Source organism: Rhinolophus hipposideros (genome assembly GCF_964194185.1).
Source record: "Rhinolophus hipposideros genome assembly, chromosome: 6".
In the NCBI taxonomy this organism is placed as follows: domain Eukaryota; kingdom Metazoa; phylum Chordata; class Mammalia; order Chiroptera; family Rhinolophidae; genus Rhinolophus; species Rhinolophus hipposideros.
The window spans coordinates 55,992,234-56,014,685 of NC_138052.1; the positions used below are offsets into that span (position 1 = coordinate 55,992,234).

The 22,452-nt window shown below is 35.1% G+C and overlaps 1 protein-coding gene across 4 annotated transcripts in view; it reads left to right on the forward strand.

The window, feature by feature from the left end:
• ITGA4 (integrin subunit alpha 4) overlaps positions 1-22,452 on the forward strand; it is a 109,439-nt gene that overhangs the window by 13,248 nt on the left and 73,739 nt on the right. For all 4 annotated transcript variants that reach the window (XM_081052041.1, XM_081052040.1, XM_081052042.1 and 1 more), the window contains exons 3-10: positions 10,044-10,150; positions 10,250-10,379; positions 12,014-12,081; positions 13,431-13,560; positions 14,913-14,998; positions 15,713-15,775; positions 15,867-16,004; positions 19,575-19,686. In XM_081052041.1, the coding sequence (XP_080908167.1) occupies positions 10,044-10,150; positions 10,250-10,379; positions 12,014-12,081; positions 13,431-13,560; positions 14,913-14,998; positions 15,713-15,775; positions 15,867-16,004; positions 19,575-19,686 (834 nt within the window). The remainder of the gene's footprint in view (positions 1-10,043; positions 10,151-10,249; positions 10,380-12,013; positions 12,082-13,430; positions 13,561-14,912; positions 14,999-15,712; positions 15,776-15,866; positions 16,005-19,574; positions 19,687-22,452) is intronic.

A 22,452-nucleotide genomic window follows, 5' to 3' on the forward strand; every position in this document is an offset into this window, starting at 1 on the left:
TTTTTTTTTTTTAAGTCCTCTATAGGAGTTTCTCAGCAAACCTTATTTTGCCATTCTGTTGCTTTGCTCTCAGAAACCAGTAGGTGTATTAATTGGAATAGGCCAGAAGAGCCAGGATCATATGTTCTAATAGTCAAATCAAATTTCTTTGTGAAACATCAGGGTCCTGGAGAAGGTTGGGTAAATCATTAGGTAGATTCTTAATTCTGTTCTAGTACAAGGAATGTATACAGTCACTGGTTCCTCTCTGCCTGAGATGGTCATTTCCCCTAAGGAAGCTGCCAGAATTTCTATTTTGCCTTTTCTTTCTTAGTGTATCCTGGTCAGGTTTTCTATTCTGAGTGTCCCCTAGGATGGTACGGGACTGTGGTGGAGGAGGTGGAGGAAAGAGGAGAAGGAGGAGAAAAAGAGAGTTAAGTCTGGACAATGAAGTAAGGGATACAGTGGGGCAGTTGGAGAAAAGGGAAAAGTGGGGAGTTGGCATTGAGCAGCTTCGGAAACCTTCTTTAGTTCAGAGACGGTCTCTAAAATTTTCTTATTAACTTCATGGAGAGAAGAAAGACTCTTTGTGTTCCATTTCAAAGGCTTGTATTTGCCAGTTGAGGTAAGCTTCCCATTCATTCAGTTTGATTTGAGAGCCGACTTTTTTTTCTATTGTGCACTCAAAAAAATTAACTGTCAAAAGAGCTCCATTTTGGCTATCTTAAATTGATATCACTTCTAGTCAAATCTTCCCATTTCTGTAAGTACTTGTGACTAAAGGCTCCCTGTGATTTGTACATCTGCAGGAATATTAATGGGAGGTGGGAGCTGGAGCCTTGTTGGCTTTGGAGGCACAATTTCCCATGCTAATTTTAGTTCTCTTTTGAGATTTGCAAAGTCTGAAGAAATGAAAAAAAAATTCTAGGGATATTGTGTAGTGGGTCGACGTGTGCAGTTCATGGGTTGAGCTCCAAGGGGCTGTCACCTCCCAAGTCCCTCCAACCTTACATGTCTCCGTTTCTCTCCCTAGCTGTCTAGTACAACTCTGAGTACTTGGAGCGCTAGGTAACCAGCCTTTATGTATATGTCCCCAGACCAATCAATTATTTAATTTCAGTTCTATTGGAATTCCCTATGGGATCCTGCTTGTCTTGAGGGTATTCTCAGACACCTTCACAGAGATTCTGAGTCACCTAAGAATATCTAAAATTCGAGCTGGAGGGAGTAAATGCCCCTTATTTTCAGTTGAATGAGTTCAAGCTCTCATTTATCTTGCCAAAGGTTTTGTTCAGACTCTCAGTAAGAAATTCCAACTGAAAAGCCAAAATTAAAACCAGCCACACATTTTTATTCTCCTGTCCCTTAGTTATCTGAATCCTTATCCTTTAGTGACACCTCGAGGATTTTTTTTTTTTTTAAGAACATCTCAGATAAAGTTATGGCCAACTACCTTAAAACAGGGAAGTCCAGACTTCCAAGAAAAACTCACCCAAGTTCACCAGATGCAAAGCTGGGAGCCCGTGGGGCACAATGGGCCCCTGCTGGTAACTAGCACTGGGTCCAGGTCCACAAAATGGTCCTGGGTGGGCTTTTTTGGAATCCTGTTGACTATGCCAAAGAAATGTCAATGTAAGAAATGTCCAAACGTGTAGAGAATTTTTATAAGTTTATTTAAGCCTACCTGACAATGGCCAGGATGCAGAATCTCAACAAATTGAGAAAATGCTCTGGAGAATGCCAGTTTTGCAGCTTATTTTATACATTAGAATCAAAAGAGGAGAGGTAAGGAGGGTTACACGAACTCTATTGGTGGTAGGTTAAAGGGGCTGGAGAAAGCACAGCAGGGAAATCTCTGGGATTGCATAAAAAACAGAGAGACACATATTTTTTTATTTTTATTTTACATTGCTGGGTACAGAATAGTTAATAACATTCAGAACACATAGAGATAGTATCTGGGTAACAAAATAATAATGAGGGGTTCTGTAGTCTAGTGCTCTGGTGTGGAGGTTGTGCCTTGAGGGGTTTGGGAAACGTGATTATTCTGACGTTTCAAAGGTATGTTATCTTAGATGCAAAAAGACAGTAGACAGGCTCATTTAAGGTATAGATTGACTCTTGTCAAGGAAGATATAGACCTAGGATATGACAACCCACCATGACTTGCTTTCAGTTAGGAACTTCTATGTTCAGACCATTCTATTGTGGTTTCTTTTGGTCTCTGAGTTTGTAGGGCCTGCCATGCTGTCCTCCCCTGAGCTTGTCAGGTTTAGTACGTAGCCCCTTTTTTCATCCATAGTACAATTGTTTAGAAGACAGAATCAACAAGACTTGGCAATTATTAAATGAGAAGGATGAAAGAGAAGACGTTTTCAAAGACTTTAATGAAGGTTCTGACTTGGACTGTTGGATGGATGATGGTGCTGTGTCCTATGAGATATAGAAGTAATATCTAGAGATCAGTTAGATGTCTGGGTCACGTGGGCAGGATAAGTCTGTAGTGGCAATTCAGAATTGAAGGTAATGGACAATAAAAGTCCTGGAGGTTAATGAATTTAATCTGGGAAATCTCTAGGCTAAATAGATTAGGGCCCAGGAGAGATGCCAGAGGATGCCTACAATTTGAGAAATGGCAAGAATAGTGCTATTCAACTCTGGCTGTAATTTAGATTCTCTTGCAGAGCTTTACAAATACCAGTGTTCGTCTTAAATTAATAAAATTTCTGGGGATGGGTCTAGGTAGGTGTGATATTATGATTTATAATAAGAATTATGTGAATGGTCTTTGTTGTTTTTTCTAGCACAGGGCTAAAACCCTTGGAATTTCCTGGGTGATGAAAAACAAAGATGTCTTTTGTTATGTTAATGAGGTGACTTTTGGACCCCAATTAAGGATGGGGGCTGGTTGCCAAAGGAGCCAATCGTGTGATAAGAGGGTGGGAACTTTCAGTCCCATCCCCCTGACTTCCTGGATGGGGAGAGGGGCTGGAGGTTGAATCAGTTGCCAATAGCCAATGCTTTAATCAATCATGCTTATGTAAAGAAGCCTCCATAAAAACCCAAAAGGACAGTGTTTGGAGAGCTTCCAGGTTGGTGAACACATGGACATTTGGGAAGAGTGGCTCAGGGCATAGGGACTCTGTACCCTTTCCTCATACCTTGCCCTGTGCACCTCTATAATGTGGTTGTTCTTGAGTTATATCTTTTCATAATAAAATGGTAATCTAGTAAGGAAAATGCTTCTCTGAGTTTTCTGACCCACTCTAGCAAATTAACCAAACCCAAGGAGAGGATAATTGGAACCTCCGATAGCCAGTTGGTCAGAAGCACAGGTGACAACCTGGATTTGTGATTGGCACCTGAAGTGTGTGTGTGTGTGTGCGCGTGTGTGTTGGTCCTGGGGGTGGGGGCAGTCTTGTAGGACTGAGCCCTTAACCTGTGTGATCTGATGCTGTCTCCTGTTAGATAGCGTCAGAATTGTAGGATGTCCAGCTGGTGTTGGAGAATTGTGATGGTGTGGAAAATCCCCCCAAACACACTTGGAAATTGAGTGCAGAATCCTTAGTTGGGCATCAGGATTCTCCAAAGTTCCCCAATGATACCAATATTCATCCATGGTTGAGAACCATTGGAGAAGAAAAGAGGAGCCTGAAAAAATGACTGAGAAGAAAAAGCCATAGGGGTAGCACAGAAATTAGGTCAACGTGGCACAATGGAAGTCTAAGGATGAGAAGTTTTGAGAAGAGTGAGTGGTTGGTGGTATCAAAAGTTGCCAAGAGTTCAAGCCAGGTGAAAACTTAGGAGGTTCCCTTGAATTTAGAGAAAATCAGTTCATCAGTAACGTTGGTAAGACCAGTTTAGTGGTGAAACCAGACTGCAGAGGGTTGAGGAGAAAAGTGAGAAAACATTGGTAGCAAGTGTCAACAACTCTTAACTGGGTTCTTCCTTCATTAATTAAATTAATTTTATCAGTTACTCATGCTGGGAATAGAAAGTTGAATAAAACATAGCTGAAGCTCTCAAAGAACTCAGTCAAGATGACAGGAGAGATAGGTGAACAAATAATTAATTATGAGAAAATGTAATAAGTGTGATGATAGAGACACAAGCAAGGGAGAAGACATTGGATGATGAGAGGTTTCTTAGAACAGAGGACACCTGAACAGGTGAGCCAGTTCTCACCAGTTTTGAAGAGCACATAATAAAAGCACAATAAATGTGAAATGGATGGATACATTTCTCAGATTTGGATGAGATCCTGTGCTGCACACTTCTGCATCATTCCGAGGTGCTGGCCAGTCTTGGGTTCCAAAGTCTCTGCCTACTCGCACCAGGCAATCTAAACAACAATACCCACTCCTGAGATCGGGAGCTGAGAACTGATCATCTCTAAAAACAGGGGATTTTATTTTTGAAGTACTTGGAAATATCAAATTAAAACATAGAAGTGGACTTACAAGGGACAGGACTGGGCTCAGTGATACAGTGTATTGGTTCTCATGCTCAATTTACCCCTAATAATAAAAAAAAAAAAGGAAATCATTTTCATATAAATTACATGAAACACTATAATTCTCAATGAATATGTTCAGAAAGAGTAAGCATGTAGAATAGTTACCAGATCTCTTTTATGGGAAATATTGTGTAAAGTGGATTAGACATGTCCTTTTGAAATTACACCCTGTGTAGAAGGCTCTTTCTGTGTGTAGCCTCTGCTTGTGAAATCTTTCTAGGTCAACCTCACTCTAACACCATACTTTTTGTGTGTGTGTGTGTGTGTGTGTGTGTGTGTGTGTGTGTGTGTGAAACTTCTCTAGTATTCATTAGAATATCATTTTGTTTGCAAATCATTGTCTCTGTAACATCTTATCTCATCCTTTAAACTTTGGAGGGAAAGTTGTCCTCTGATACTTGTAACTCTTCATCTCTGACCCTCCATTCGTACAGGGCAATGCCATATACTCCCTGACTGACTTTTACTTCTCTCACGTATCTTTAAACCTTGCTACCTTGCTGTCTTCCTGATCTCCTCTGTCCTACCCTGGGAATTCCAAAGCAAAGCTCAGAACTTCAATATTGGCCACCTAGCATTAAGCAAGTGCAGGTTTCCCTGGAGTTTTTTCTCTTTACATTTTTGTATTGCTCTTATATCAAAGCCACTCAAAATGGTATTCATATATTAGGGATAGTTTTTCAAATAAATGCTTAAGTCCAAGAAATTAACTGAAAACCATGGAAGTAGAGACTTTTCTTATTTTCTAATGTTGGAAATTAATATTATCTTAGTAGGTTTATTTTAGAAATAAAATTAGTATAGGATTAATAATGTCAATATTTGAGTTATTTTTTGCTTAACAGGGAAAGTATTAATATCACATCGTAAGGTAGTATAGATTGGTGGTTGACAGTGTGGATTTGAATCCTTTCTTCCTCCACTTACTAGGGGTGTGACTTAGGGCAAAATACTTACATCTCCCTTTGTTTCAGCTTCTCCATCTGTAAAACTGGCGTGATAATAATACCTACTCCTAGGGATGTAATGAAAAGTAAATGAGTTAATATATATGTTTACATGTATTTAAAGTGTGTTGGGTACATAGAAAGCATATAATAAATATTAGTGATTATTGTAAGACAACGTTCCCTCTTTAAATTATGCTCACCAAATATATCAGTTGCAGTATATTTTTCTGCGTTAGTTAGAAAAAAGGTTTGTGTAGCTTTTCTGAAGGAATTTCAAAATGTTTGGGTCTAAGGTCCCGGAGGGACCTGAACCTAAAATCAAAAGCGACCTGGTTTTCTCGAGTTCTGAGGCCCTGTGATGACTCAACCCAGATTTATAAAATTAAAACACTAAAACTTGGCACTATTCCCTGTGGACGTTAATCTCAGTGTTGAACTCTTTTTCTGAATACAGTACAGTAAAATACATAAAATTATAAAGTAAAAATATATATGAAATGAAATAGAGGATTGAAATAGCTGGCTTTTTCAGGCTCATGATTATATTAGTTGTTTCTCACATTAAATAAGTATGATTATTAGCCATTATCAGATTTTGACTAGGAACTCTGAGAATATGACACCTATGTACTTGTTTTTCCGGGGGTGGGGGGGGTGGAACTTTGAGAATGGTTTCTAATCTTTATGTTTATTTTGATAGTTTGACTCTTGTTTGCCTCTAGACAAGCTGGAGGCAATGGTCTTGGAAGTTTAGTACTCTCATGTCCCATATCATCTGAACAACATGGATATTTTATTTTTATTATTCAAAATTACTATTATTACTAATATGGAATTCACAGATATTACTGTTGTCTTATAGAAACATCATCATCACGTTTCATTAGATGCGTGAGAAAAGTACATAGCTTAATATAATAAACATAATGGATTTAATAGTAATTAGGGTATAACAAGAAAAACTGGCAGAAGGGGCCACTTGGCTTAAAGAGCTGAAGGCTGCTGATCAAATCTCTCAGCACTGTGAGCTTCCTCTGCTGGTGAGTCCAAATGAACATAATGTCGGTATGCTGGGGAGCAGGAGCATTTACCATTTAATGAACACCTATTAGGTGCCAGGCAGTCTTACACAGTCTGGCCCAAGCGCTTCACACATATCTCATTTATTCATAAGCTCTGAGATAAGCACCTCCTGTGGACCCCATCTGATTCTGAGTCTTAAATAGTCCTACTCACATATAACACTTTGTAAAGACCTACAAACACTGTTTCCCTTCAGACCATCTGTTACTATCTTAAAATTTAAGGGGATAATATTTTAGAAGAGAAGTAGGGAAGAAGAGTACTGAAGGAAGAAGATCTCTCCAAAGCTTGGATTTCTGAGAGTTTGGTGAAATTTTTACAGGAAAGAATTAGTAAATCTAGTAAAGGATTTTTGTGGTATAATGTTTAGAATTCCCTCCTTCAGCAAATACGTATTTCCTTCCTGCATTGTGCATGGAAGGCCCTGTTTTGTGCTGTGGGAATGTCACAATCTGCCCTCACAAAGGTGACATTCAAGATTGAATATCTGGTCTTCCATAGTCTTTCATGTTTTGGCTTTTAAAGCAATGACACTAAAACTGGTGTCACCAAAAAAAAAGAGGTGGTAAAAAAATATATCTAGTTGGTTTTGTACAATATCCTTTATGTTTCCTTATTGAAATTACTGCCTATTCACAATTACATACCCATACGTGTTTGTGTACTAATACAAAATTAGTAGATGGAAATACAAAACTGAAGAGGTAAACACACATCTTTATATTTTCTTTCCCAAGTAAAAAACAAAAACAAAAAATAATTAAATAAAAGAGAGAGAGAAATATGGGCTTAATTTTTTGAAAGACAGGTATAGTTTTTATATGGCTTTGTGTTTTTAATGTCTACTGGGAAAATGCATTCAACTGCACTAAGAATTAGTCATTCTAGTTGTACAAAAGCATGCAAAATTATCACATGTTAATTTCTGCTGACCTCTTTTATGTTAAACCATGTAAAGTACTTTTTCAATTATGAAGCTAATTTGATTTACTGAGAGTTTAGATTAGTAATTATGAGCTGAGTTGAAAACCAGATTATAAATCATTTCAGTATGACATTTGGGTAAAATATAAAGATAATCTGAGTTTATTTATGATGCTCTGTCAGGGAAATTCATGAAAATTAGCTTTCCCATGACCGTTTTAATAGTCAGCATTTCAGACCAAAATAGAAATACTATATTTTCACATGAAGAAAATTTGCTTAGCATTTGATATCCTATTTCAACATCTAGCTGAAACCAGAGAGGACAAAAAAAATATTATCATTATTATTATTTTTAAAAGGAAGTAGTTTATTTTCCAATATAATGTGATACAGGAAAAGACATAACCATTTACATTGTAGAGCAGTTGCTCAACAAGCCCAACTGCACACTACAACTACCTGGGGAGCTTTTCAAAAACTTCTGATCTCAATCCAGATGAATCAAATCTGCACATCTGGGAGTGGGAACCAGTTGTCAGTATTTGTTCAAAACTGCCCCCAGATGACCCTATTAAATATACCACATTTTAATAGCAATATGTGTTATTTGTGACCTTCCTCTCCTATCTTTAATTTTCTGCCTGCTGAGTTGTCTGAGAGACTATAAATTTAGAAAACTTTGGTATTTTCACAGAAGATATTTCATTGAAGTGGTAAATAATAGGAACTTCAACTTCAGATAAACAGAATCTACCATTTATCATCTATTTTTGACATTAGAACAAAAAAGTAACCGGCAATTTTAGTGAAAAGACAAAACTGATAATTACATCACAATAAAAATTAAAATTTGTCACTCTTTCACTTTCCTTCAATTATGTTGGCATTATACAGCCAAATAACAACTTTATGTTAGACCTTCACTACCCAACACAACACAATACAATTGTTTTTCCCTCTCCCTCTCTCCTTCCTTTTTCTCTTTATTAGTTTTAACATAGAGACCTTATGTTTCCACCGAGACCCTCTTTTATCAAGGTTTGGGCTTCAGCAAGATACCCCTTCCGTTCTAAGTAGACATTGCTAATCAACCCCAGCATTCTTTCATCTAGTCATCTTCCCTTCCCTACAAGAAACCTAGCCAGATAAACATTATCTACATTCTATTGTAACAATGTTCCAGACCATGTGAATCACCTGGGGTATGCAGGGTCTACTTGGAGCTACTGAATCAGAATCTTCAGAGAAGGCGCTAGGAAGCTTTCCTCCATTCAGCTGTGTTGAGGTGTTTTGTTGTTGTCCTGAACAACATTTTGGATAACAAGCAAGTATATACACAAACATCTTCCTATACTCCTTAAAACAAAATCTCTCCTACCCAGGAGATTTTATGGAAATAATTTCTATTTCAAAATATTAGCCTTATCTATGTCGGTATTCTGAGTTTTCCCAGGAAGCTTTATCTAGAGGTCAAAGTATTAGGAGACAAAATACCTAATGATTTAGAGAATGGTACCCAAAAATGTATGACAACTTGGATATCAGTGACCAGTGTCAATATTCAGTAAAGAAATCCAAGTTTGACATAGTTATCCAATCAAATTGATTCGAATGTGTTTACCTGTTTTTGGAATTAAACTCATGTGGAATAGAACTGTCACGTGGCAATTGAAGTGGATGAAAATAAAGACAGCAAAAGGATTCTTAAGATACTGTCTCTTATTCTCTCCCCAAATGACTTAATTGAAATCACTTTAATACAGCATCCCGGCTATAAAGCAAAGAAGTCACTCTAACAAAAGAAAAACTTATCACTGGGAAGGTCACTTTTTCTCGTACAGCTTAGAAGTACTGTATTGTGCATGAATAATATTTTATTTATGTTTGACTACCTGGCTATTCATGGATTTGCCAAAGTGCTTACTGAAGTTTATGTACTACTGAAATAATCTAGTTTTTCAAGTCTTTTATTCTTTGTGGAGAATAGTCACAATCCATAAATGTAAACCATAGGCATTATTAGAATACGTGGTCACTTTCCACATGCTCCTTCCAGCTCAATATCACCTTCCAGCTTCAATAAACTGTTGTTTAAATGCTGAGAACTATAGTGTTGTCTCTTATTCTTAATGTCGTAATACAAGAAATGTCTTAAAAAGAGCTCTGGTAACGTTGCCTATGATGCTAGATAAATGGTGAAAACAAAGGTGCAAATTCTTTGCCAAGCATCACGTACTGCTGTTGTATTGGCACAGCCTGTGTTGGCTTATACTGGATTTCTCCCATCCTCGTCATGTTCGTTAGCTATCTACTATATTAAGGCCATCTCTTCACGATGTTACCAGTCTTTTCTACAAATAAAATTCACCTTGTGAGAGAACAGTTGTGTTGGCACAGAGTAACTCACAGTTACCCCTACATTGTGCAATGAACACAAGATGTTAGAGAAGCAGGGGATGAAGGAACTCCACATATGGTTGAAGAAAGAAAACATTGGGGAGAAGCATGATGTGTTTATTTTCTCTGCTGTTGTAGAATAGCATGATTTTCAAGATAACTGATGATAACATTAATTTCAAATGTTGTAGGTAGCCCTCGTGGAGAACCTTGTGGAAAGACTTGTTTGGAAGACAGAGACAATCAGTGGTTGGGAGTCACGCTTTCTAGACAGCCAGGAGAAAATGGATCCATCCTGGTAGGTTTTTGAAATTGGTCCACTGATCACATCATGAAATCAGTTATTCTGGTTATGACTTGTACATTATTTGGTCTACTATTTTTTTGTTTTATTCAGACTTGTGGGCATAGATGGAAAAATGTATTTTATAAAAAGAATGAAAATATGCTTCCCATGGGTGTTTGTTATGGAGTGCCCTCTGATTTACGAACAGAACTGAGTAAAAGAATAGCTCCGTGTTACCAAGGTAAGGCATGATTTTGATATTAGCTGGATCAAGAGAAACAAACGAATACCTTTTAAATTTTTTGCAAATTATTTTCAATTTTGGATGTGCAGAGGGGGGAGATCTTTGAAATAGTTGTGTTCTGTTTAACTACTCAAATAATCCTTTTACACAATTGCAGTAGTATTCGTTATTAAATATACTTTGTGATTGAAGGAATAGAAATTCTACAGTTTAATTTAAATCTATAAACTAGTTGATAATTACCCACTTTTGCATTAAATATATTTTCAATTCAGTATAAGTGAGTCTAATGCTCAACAAATATAGTACACTTAAAATTATGAAATTAGATTGAAAGTCCAATCAGAAAGAAGAAAGCTGGTTAGGTTTCTTGCTCTACCTTTAGCTTCAAAGAATACTGAGAAAGACTCAAGTATAATATAAGCAAATATTTTCCACTATGTCCTTCTTTTTTTTTCAAATTCAAATATTTTCCTTGAAACAAGGGTTTGATATTTTAAGTTTGAAAGTTTTTCCCACAAAAATTCTAGGCCACAGGTAGGATTTGGCACATGCAGAGGTAGGACATAAATAACTGAGGTGAACAAAGTTAGGGGTGAATGTCAGCAGAGCATTAAACATGACATCTACAAAGAAGTATAATTCTAAACATGTGTCTTTAGAAAACTCAGAATTAAGTATATATGCACTTCAGTTTCTAATTTTTCTAACCAAAATGATTACTCTAGTATCGAAAGAAAATTTCTGTTACCTAACGAAATTTTGACCACTTATGCAAATTGAGTTACTGATTCTGCTGATACGGGTGTCTTTTCTCCCTGGCATTTGATGTCATGGAGAAGCTTTTATCATATATATTACTGATTCACCTTTGGATGCCAAGAAGGTAAAAAGTGAATTTTAAATTCTTAATTGCGGTAAAACTCAGGTTTCTGTATGTTTATTATCCTCTTTTTCCTAATGGTTTATGGTTTACTTTTAAACATCTTCAGTTTTTATTTTTTGCTCAGATATACCTAGACACATTCTACGAACGACTGAAGATGACATAAACCTATTAATTATAAATTACTTAGCAATTCATTTAACTTTTCTAGTTAGCAAAGCCAAAGCAAAATGTGGTCCTAATTCTTATTTTTATAGAGGTTTACTTATGTCAATTCTTCAGGAGAAGCAAAGCTTTGTCATCATAGTAAGTCCCAAAGCATCCATTCATGTGGGGTTTGTAATAAGAGACCCTCAGTATCCATGCAGATCTTGACTCTGTCTGTTATTTTCAGCTGGGAAAAATGTAGGAAGTCTATTTTAAAAGGAAACCTGGACTAGAAGCTACAAATCCTACTTCTGTCTTAGATACTCACTTGACAATTTTTTGAGTGTGCGCTGCGTATTTTCCCCATGAAAAAGAGGCAAGAGTAGATATCTTTATTGCTAATTCATAGGGATTTTTTGAAGGTTAATATGGAAGAGATTTGTGGTTTTCAATTTTATCACAGTTGCTATTATTTTAAAAATAAGGTAATGGAACATATAGACCTTAAAAGCTATATATTTGTAAGTATAAGATTAAAAAATTATGCAGATTTTGTCTTTATTTTTAAATGAAATTTTGAATTGTTTCTTTATTTTAGATTATGTCAAGAAATTTGGAGAAAATTTTGCATCATGTCAAGCTGGAATATCTAGTTTTTACACAGAGGTAATAGTCCAAAAGATAGCTGAAATAAATGTTTACATATAGAACTTTAATTCTTCTAAAGACACTGATATTATACTTTACAGTAAAAATTGTGTAACGTCTGACTATGTCTCTTAAATTTGAGAGTACAGCATTACACCTTAATTTTCACCACTCAATATTTCATATATATTTGAGAAAATATTAATATTTATATGGCTATGCCACATAAATCCAAATAAAAGTCTATACTAAAGAATTTACTTTCATTAAGAACTTAATGTAAATTAGAAGTAACTATAGTTATTTGCTTTGTTAATTTAGGTATTGAAAATATCCAAGTATGTTATTTTCACTAATGAGCTGAAGGGGCAAGGAAGCATATGAGTCCACTCTTTTCATTAGAATTATGAGAATTGAGAGATTTACAAATTTAATATCTTCTTAAATCAAATATATTCCCAAACTCCATTAGTCTCTTTCTACCACTCTAGTCATTCTACTTCCAGTGACATATCATGGTTGCACTCAACTCCCAAATCTCCCAATTTCTCTTGAAAAACCCATGATAAATTTATAAATGTTTTCTGAATCTACGTAGACAGCCTATATCAAGCCATGGGCTAACCATTCCATAAACATTACCTACTATGTAAAAAAAAAAAAAAATGCTTTCAGCTTTCTTTATATTTAAATTGACTTTTTTTTAAGTTCAAGATTTAACTTGACTTTTGTTTTTAAGTTCAGGATTGTTTAGGAAATTTAGAAATATGTTTAATAGGTTTAATTGCTAAAAGTTGTCATATTTTACCAGAGAAGTGTCTGCTCATTCCAACCTTCCCTCTGTTTCTTTTCCAAAATTCGTATTTACCATCAAATAGTTCCCAAATTCTATTGGACTTATTTTTTTCTAAGCTAACATTGTTAAGGAAACTATTTAATGGCTTTTTGCAAATGGAAATAAATTTAGTTCACTTTCACTCTCTGGCAGCACATGGCTATCTCTGTAATTTGTAGTAATGAATTACCCAGATATGATTTACTTTAATAGAAACCACATTGCTTTTCTCTCGAAAGCTTACTCTAGAGTTCAATGATTCTACCTTTGATTTCTAAGTCCACCTGTAACTGTGAAGTGAAAGTTCCAGTGTTTCTTCTCTGAAATTCTACTTTTAAGTGAAAATCCCATTATCTAGCTTCTCAGGCTTTTTTTTTTTTTCCTGATGCATTTTTAAATTTATAAAATGCTCAGATTTCAAGAAATTTATTATAAAAATGTCATTATTTACTTACACTGTATATCTGGAAGAGATTTTAGGTGGTGAGATTAAACTTTTAAATTATGATAAACTTTTTTTTTTTTCTTACAGGATTTAATTGTGATGGGAGCCCCAGGATCAGATTATTGGAAAGGGTCTCTTTTTGTCTACAATATAACTAGAAATAAATACAAGGCTTTTTTAGACAACGACAATCGAGTGGAATTTGGAAGTTACTTAGGTACTAAAAAAATTGACACTCAAATTATAATCTTTCTGACAGAAACTAGTAATTACAAATAAGGGAAATTGTATTTTCAAAAGATCAAAATAGCTAGTGGCAATTAAAAAGACAGTTTGTCTCTAAAATATAATCTATGAGACTTTAGTTAACTTACTATTTTACATATGTAACTCCACTCATCAATATGTAATTGTTAGACTAGAACTCCTGGTTTAGTTTAAGCTTGGCAGGAAAACTCTTGTAAGCTTGTATCTTTATGCAGTCAATTGATTATTATAAAGGTAGCATCTACTGAGAGCTTACCATGTCCTCAGAACTTCTGCAAGTATCTACGTGAATTAGCTCATTTAAATATATATGAGAGAGTAAGTAAGTATAGTTTCTGAAAGGACCAACTTAAAATCAATGTGACTCTCGACAGCATTCTAGACAATAGGTGACATTATGAAGCTCATGGGTCTAAAAACAGCTCATTGACCTTTCCTCATAAGTTCTTAGAATATTTCCCAGAACTTGACTATTTTTATCTTCTTATTCTTATTCTTATTTAATAAGTTAGCAGTAATTGAATAAGTTAGCAATAATTTATAGTCTGTATTTCTACAGAAACACAAAATTTTTCTGGCATTAATTCCCATTATAGTAAAGGGAATGCTTCTCCTGTAGTCTCTTAGAAAGTACAGATTTGCTTAAACTGTATGTGCTTCATATATGAGCAGCCTATATTCAAATAATTACAATAAGAAAAAGCAGTATTATTTTTCCCTGTTCAAACAGAAGGAATTCCTTTCAAACAGGAAATTCATATACATTTCAGTATCTACTTGTTTAGGGTTGAAGGAAATCTTGAAGAGTTATAAAAGTGTAACTTGGTATTATTCCTTTTTCACATAATGAAGTAAAAATATTTTTCCCTTTTCTGTCATCATAAAATAGTATCACAATAGGAAGATTTCAGGGCAAAAAAAGTGGAAATTTAGGAAGTTTTTGTACTTAAGATTTCAAATGTCATATTTTATGTACTCTAAAACATTTCCGTTGTAATCCTAGAAGCCATCATGTCCTGATACTACACAGAGACTAACAAACCAAATGTAAACGTGTTGCTGTCTTCAATTTCTAGGACTTGGAAATACAATCCATGTGACTAGTTTCATAATACACATATTAATAATTGATTAAAGCATATAATGAATGACCAATTTTGTGTATTGCTATGCTAAATATTCTTAAGACTCTAATGTAGTCCTTTGGAATTCAGTTTCATTTAATTCTATGCATGGATTTGTGGTGGTATATTATACCCATTGCAAATGATGTTTCTCATCCTTGTCTCCATTTCCTTGAAGGATATTCAGTTGGAGCTGGTCATTTTCGGAGTAGGCATACTACTGAAGTAGTTGGAGGAGCCCCTCAACATGAACAGATTGGTAAAGTAAGATATACATTTGTATATTTATTACATTTCTTTATTAGTAGTATATTTATTTGTACATTTACAAAGGTTTGAACAGATTGCATGAGAGATAAGACATCAAAGGAGGAACTGCAAAAATTCTAGGAATGAAAGCTAGCAATGATGAGCAGGGTACTACATTTAGTGGAATTGGTGAAAGTTGTATGGCTTTTAGATAAAATTTAGCAGAAAAGCTTTTAAGGGAAATTATATAAGTCAAATGAAACTTTTCCTTCTTATGAGTAAATTGATTTTGGAAAGAATTATCTCAAGATGTCCATGGAATGTATTTATTGGTTAATAAGTTTACAGCTGAAAGGAAATTTAGAGAGCTACATGTTTTATGGTATGATTAGAATGAGTAAGATGCTATTTCTGGCTCTAGTTTTTGTTACATTGCCATGTAAATGTTACTAAAGTTTTCTGAGCCCTACATTGAAAAGTGAGCCAACAATGCTTTCTGTGTTCTCTCGGGGATCAATAAGTTAGTTCCTGAGAAGATAGTTTTGCAAGGAAATCATGTTCATATTAACATAAATGTTCATATTCCTAAACCTTTGTTATCACTCTGCAAAGCATTTTAAAAATATATTTGAGTAATTACAAGTTACAAAAATTGATGTTTTGATCAAATGAAAATTTTTTTGAATGTGATAGCGGTCTAACATTATCTAATTATTTCCCCAATTGCAGGCATATATATTCAGCATTGATGCAAAAGAACTAAATATTTTACATGAAATGAAAGGTAAAAAGGTAATATGCCTCTATGTTTGGTATCACTGAGGGCTTTTGTGAATAACCCTGCTTTTTTCTCAATGACTGAATCTGGTTTGCTTTGGGGCAGCTTGGCTCTTACTTTGGAGCATCTCTCTGTGCTGTGGACCTCAACGCAGATGGCTTCTCAGACCTACTTGTGGGAGCTCCCATGCAGAGCATCATCAGGGAGGAAGGGAGAGTGTTTGTGTACATCAACTCTGGCTCGGTAAGTCCCATGGCTGCCAAACTGGGAGCCACTTACAGGATTATGATAGAAACTGAAGCTCTTCTTATTCTATTCCAGAGTTCTGAGGTTATAGATTCTTAGGCTTCTTTTACTGATGACAGTGAAAATTCTGGTATTGTACTGATGCTCTGAAAATGAAATGGAATATAATGATAAATGGGCAGCGAGCTGTCCCATTCTGATATTCCAGAATTATGAGATCAGTTGTTCTAGAGTTTCTCTGTTCTCAGGTTGTATGTTTTTACTCCAGCAGTTGAAGTTTCTTCCGGCTTTATTATGACACAAATCTTATTTGAAAGAATGATTCTTACATGTCTCAAAATGTGGATTTTTTTATTGGTTCTGCAGTGAATGTCCTTATATAATTTAATTGTTATAAAATATTACTAGAAGTAGAAGATACAAAATTTTTTCAATCCCTTGCTTTGACAATTGGAAATAAGACATGTTTCGATTAAATCTTAATTTGCACCATTAATAGATTTCTTGATAAGAATATAAAATTGATGTAGTTTATTCCAAAGTATGTATAGTAGTTGTAGCAATATGTAATTACTGCTTATGGCTGAGTTTTAAATTATGGAGGATAGTTTGGAGTAGAAACTGAACATTTGACAGTTCAATTTAAAGACTTCTTATGGCCTTGTCTTGCCAGTCATCTTCTTGACATTAAATCAAAACAAAGAATTTGTAGGATCTTAATGGGGTCTTCTTGATTTAAGAGCAAGAATGTGTTTGTGACAAAATTAGTTCATTTCTAAAGGCACAGAATTTTCAGTCAAGATTTAAGTGAAATCTGTTTCAAGAAGGTAGTATTTGTAATCTGATTTAATCAATGATTTCAGAGCCTTTAATTCCTATAGAGAGCATCAGAGTAAACTCTTTAAAATTTAAGAGAAAATACTCTGTCTTATAAAGCTGAGAGATTCTCAAAGTTCCAAATATAGAACAGGAAAGTTACTCATGCACTGGCATTTTCTAGACTATTTAAACTTAAATTTAATAGTGAAAGCATCATCTACAAAATGATCATACTTCATTAATAGCGATATCAGGCATTACTTTTCCTTGCTTAGTTATTTCACATTTTCCATCAATAAATGGTCTTCCTCATACCAGCTACATCCTCATTCTGCATTCCCTTTTCCTTTTCTTTACAGCTAAACTTTTTGAGAACAGTTTAAACAGTAGCATTCGAGGTATGATCAAAAAATACAGTGTGTTTAAATTAAAAAAAATTATTACAGTAAAAGACACATTGCCATTAATCCCGCTCAAAATACTCCCTTCAGTTAGACCATACATATCCCATCGTACTTGCCACTTTCTGAAGCAGTTCTGGAAGTCCTCTTTCATGAGTGTCTTTAGTTGCGCTGTTCTGGCTGCCTTGATGTCTTTGTTGACTTTGTTGACTTTTGGGGAATCTTGTTGACTTTGGGGAAGAGCCATAAGTTGCACAATGCCAGATCCAGTGAATAAGGTGGATGAGGACACACTGTAATGTTTTTATCTGACAGAAATTGTCATATACCAGAAGCGATGTGTGACACGGAGCACTGTCATGATGGAGAATGACTTACAGCACATGTTAAAACACACCTTCTCTCAACCATAGCTCACACCTGACTGACTGCACCAAACAAGTGCAAATTTGTCACACACTATTACTAAGGTTTGACGCACTGCTTCTGGTACTGAAGATCCCTTCCGTTATACGGCACTCGGCAGCGGCATTCACTGTATTTTATGATCACAACGTGTCACATATCGCTTCTCGTAGGGCAATTTCTGTTGTATATAGCTAAAATAAGACAAGATGCAACCTTTTTTCCGACAAAAATGTTAAGCAATCCCAATATGAAAAACAAAAGAGTGAAACTCCTTTGCTTAAAGGGGAAGAGAGGAGTCCTTCCCACAAGGTTGCCTTTTTGTTCTTCCCTCACTCCTATCCCGAGGCACTGGGATTAATTTAATGATTGATTTCAGCTTTTAAAACCTCTGGCATAGATTTTTCTTCCCTTGTTTCCTTCTAACTTCCTGTTTCTTACCTCTCTAAAAAGGCACTAACCTCTACCCCTACCAATAAGAGGTGTTCTATTACACAGTTATTGGTTTGGTTTGCTAATATCTGTTCCTCTACTGGAATGTAGACACTATAAGGAGAGGAATCATGTCTTGTTTATTGCTGTGTCCTCAGGTCCTGAAAGAATCCTGGACAAGTAGGTGCTCAGTAATTGTTTGTGAATGAACTCAAGAAACAATGATACTTGAATGAATATAGCTTCCACCTACTTCTACTAAAATAGCTCTCAGGGGTCCTTAGCAAACTCTTGGTCACCATTCTCTGTGACTGGAGAATACTTGAGGAAGAGTGATTATCACTTTTTATAACTCTCCCCCGGAACTTTAGTGCCATTGTGTTTTCTTAGGTCTACACTGTCTCATCCTTGCTGGAGTCTCTTTTGCTTTATGCTTTTTAAGGCATTTCCCTAGGAGCAAGAAAAGTATAGGAATTTTTAGTTGGAAAATAATAGGTGAAGGGCACTTGCCCAGGGGAAAAATGTATGTGTACTTAGGGTATAATGAATAGATTTGTTTGAGAAGATGAAATGATTTAGGATGAATAGTACATATAATTTTTTTTTTCTACAAGGGAGTGACATGATCGGAGTTTGGAAAGAGTCCGGTAACTGTTACTGCAACATTATTGAATGTCTTATTGTAATAACTCATCTTCCAACTTCAGACATAGCAGTTGACCAATCCATGTTCTATTGCTGCTGGAATAAGGTTCCAAAGGCCAGCTTCAGTTGTTTCACTCCTCAACTCAGAACTTCCAGTGGCTTCCTTTTGTTCCCCAAATTTAGTGTAAATTTCCCCTGACATTCACAGTTCCACACCATAAGACTCCGATCTAAATTTTTCATTCATTACATATACTGTTCATTATAGCAAATTTCTTTGGAATTTCTGTTTGCTGATCATTTTCTCTATATATGAAAACTATGCCCATTCTTCAATTGCCATTTTGAATATCCTTTAGGAAACCTCTCCCAGCTCTCACAGTTATGCTCTTCTTTCTTTCTGATATTGCAAAGCAGTCTGAACTTCTAAATAACTTATATGCTTATGCTAAGCCTTGCTTGTGACTGTAGGCTTTTTCAGGAAAGGGAGTGTGCTTTATACACAAACTGCCTTGTCCTCTTTCACTCATTCAGTCTTTGCACAGTGCAGTGCCTTTAGTAAGAACTTGATAAATATTTACTAAATTGAATTATCAAAATGATTTATTGGTTTTTCAAAGCTAGGGATCATGAGTTTAACACTTTTTTTATGTGCTTCAAGCTCTAATCATACTATTATATGTACTGACATATACTTGATAAATATTTATTGAATTAAACTGAGATGTGTGTACTAAAGCTCAGTCTGTAGTTTGTCCAACTTGTTTGAAGAATTAGAAAAAACCATATCCAATTACAACAGTAAATCATGTGTAAAGTTGTCCGCGAGTGTTATAATGACACCTTTCTCCCCCTTTCTATCTAGGGGGCAGTAATGAATGAAATGGAAATAGAGCTCATTGGAAGTGACAAATATGCTGCAAGATTTGGGGAATCTATAGTTAATCTTGGAGACATTGATAATGATGGCTTTGAAGGTAATTAAAAGTATCTATTTTGGTATTTGATTTCCACTTTTTTTTTTTTTTTGATTTCCACTTTTAAAATGGTACATAGAAGAGAATATGATTGGAATTTTATGTTGTTTGCCTTTTTATAGAAAATGGAGACAGAATAGTTTGCTAAGTTTGTTTTTTTGTTTGTTTGTTTTTAATGCTATACCTGACTTCTTAGTTGTCAGCTGTTGAGTTTTACTGTTATTAATGAAGGATGATATTCAAAATACCGTATTTCATTGATTCTAAGGCACCATTCGTTATAAGTTGCATATTTTGTGTGCCCCTGTCTATTAAGTTGTGACCCACCATTTTTCTACTTTAATCACTCTGATTTCAAAAATGTTAAAATGTGAAAAAATTGTGTGTCATAGACTTGTTGGTCCATATTCTTTAGTTATCAGTATGGTAAAAACACTGACAAAACCCAACAGAGGCTGGCTGGCTGCAGAGTTGGGGCAGGATTCTGGAAGCCCCCTGCTCTGCCAAGATTCTTCCTTCTGCTTTTGCATTGTGGGATGATTAGAGGGATCCTAGGAGATAGTCTTGAGCAGTGGTGAGGGGGCAACTTGCAGACTCAGGGACAGTGGCTATTTATCAACTAATATGGAAAGATTTCAATAATGGAATAGATGGACCATCATAATTGTGCCTATTGCCCGGATGTCAGCCCTGCTGTTGAAGTATCTGCCTCTACCAGCCTTCCCTCTTAAAATTTGCTTTTTTCAATCTAGCACTGAATAAGTTTGCTAAAACTGGTCATAAAATGTTGAATAGGTTTGAGAGAATGTATGTAATTCCTAGAGTTCAGCAAATAAGTATTTGATATTTATTTTTAGAGCTCAGAATTGTGTCTTCTTGATATGGTCATTGACAATTGGTATGTGGTAATATTAGGTCAAAACCTACTTCGATACTGGAAATAAATGAAGAAAATACTGTAAATTCTCACTTTCTTAATTTCTTCTTATGCCTAAGTGCTTCACTGTACTTTAAATGTTTAAAATGTTACTCTATAAGAAGAGAGTTAGTGGATTATTGAACATATGCTTCCAATGAACCTCATTATATATAAGATAGTATAATTTGGTACTATTTCTGGAATTAATTTTTACCATTTTAAAAGCAAAAGGAGATAAAACGTATATGTAGACTTTTTTATGGTTATTATGATTACACATGACGTTTTACATTACACATCTATAAAATTTTATTTGATAGATGTTACATTTCACAAGTAGTCAGAAATTCTGTGATATTTATTGAGCATTTATTTTGTGTCAGGTTTACTATGCTAGGTATAGAGCATGTGACATAATAAATGCTAATGCAGGAAATAGTGGCACTTTTTTATAGTTTTACAATCAAATGGTATATAAAATTAAGACATAAAAAATATTTAAGTGATGAACTTAAGGACTCTACCTAATGAATATCTATGGACAAAACCATATTTATACACCTTGATAGTTCATATATATTAAGAGATCATATTCTTTACCTCTGTGTTTAAAAAAATTATTAAAATATAGCTAATATACAGTATATTCATTTCAGGAGTACACCATAGTCATTCAATATTTATATACGTAAAGAAGTGATCACCATAATAAGTCTAGCAACCATCTGACACCATACCATGCTATCACAATATTATTTATATTCCCTATGCTGTACATTACATTCCCATGACTTATTTGTTTTATACCTGGCAGTTTGAACGTCCTATTCCCCTTTACCTTTCCCACCTTTAAAAATTTTTCAGTTACAGTTGACATTCAATATATTTTAATTTCAGATGTACAGCATGGTGGTTAGACAATTATATAATTTAAGAAGTGAACCCCCTGACTGGTCAGGTACTCACCTAGCACTATACATAGTTAACATATTATTGGCTATATTTCCTATCTTTTACTTTACATCCTCATGACTATTTTATAACTACCACTTTGTACTTCTTAATCCCTTCTCCTTTTTTACCCACTGCCCAACCTCCCTCCCCTCAATGTGGCAATCACCAAACTGTTCTCTCTATCTTTGAGTTTGTTTCTCTTTGATTTATTTATGTTGATCTTTAGATTCCACATATAGGCAAAAGGCCATTGCATCTGTCTTTATCTGACATACTCCACTCAGCACAATACTCTCCAGGTCCATCCATGCCACAGCAGATGGCAAGAACCCATTCTCTTCCATGGCCAAGCAATATTTCATTGTATATATGTACCACCTTCTCTTTATTCATTCATCCATCAATGGACACCAGGCTGCCTTCACATCTTGACCATTATAAACAGTGCTGCAATGAACATATGGATGCACATGTCCCCTTAAAGTAGCGTTTTGGGTTTCTTCAGATAAATACCCAGAAGTGGGATTACTGGGTCCTTTTTTGTCCCTTGCTGTAGCCTTTATTTTAAAGTTTATTTTGTCTTTGTATTGCTACCCCAGCTTTTTTTGTTGATTTCCATTTTCATGAAATATACCAGGGGTGCCAAAAAAATGTATACAAGTAGCCACTTTGGTCAACGTTGCTCAAGCAGTAATTCACCATAATCAGAAGTGTCTGGATGCTGATGGTAACCACTTTGAGCACCTCTTGTATTTGCAGAAGTCAAACGTGACTTATATTTATCTTTTGTCATTGGTATATATTGAGTATTACAATTTTAGTAGATTTTCCTTTCTTAAAATGTAATGTGTATACATTTTTTTAGCACCCTCTGTATTTTTCCCTTACTTTCA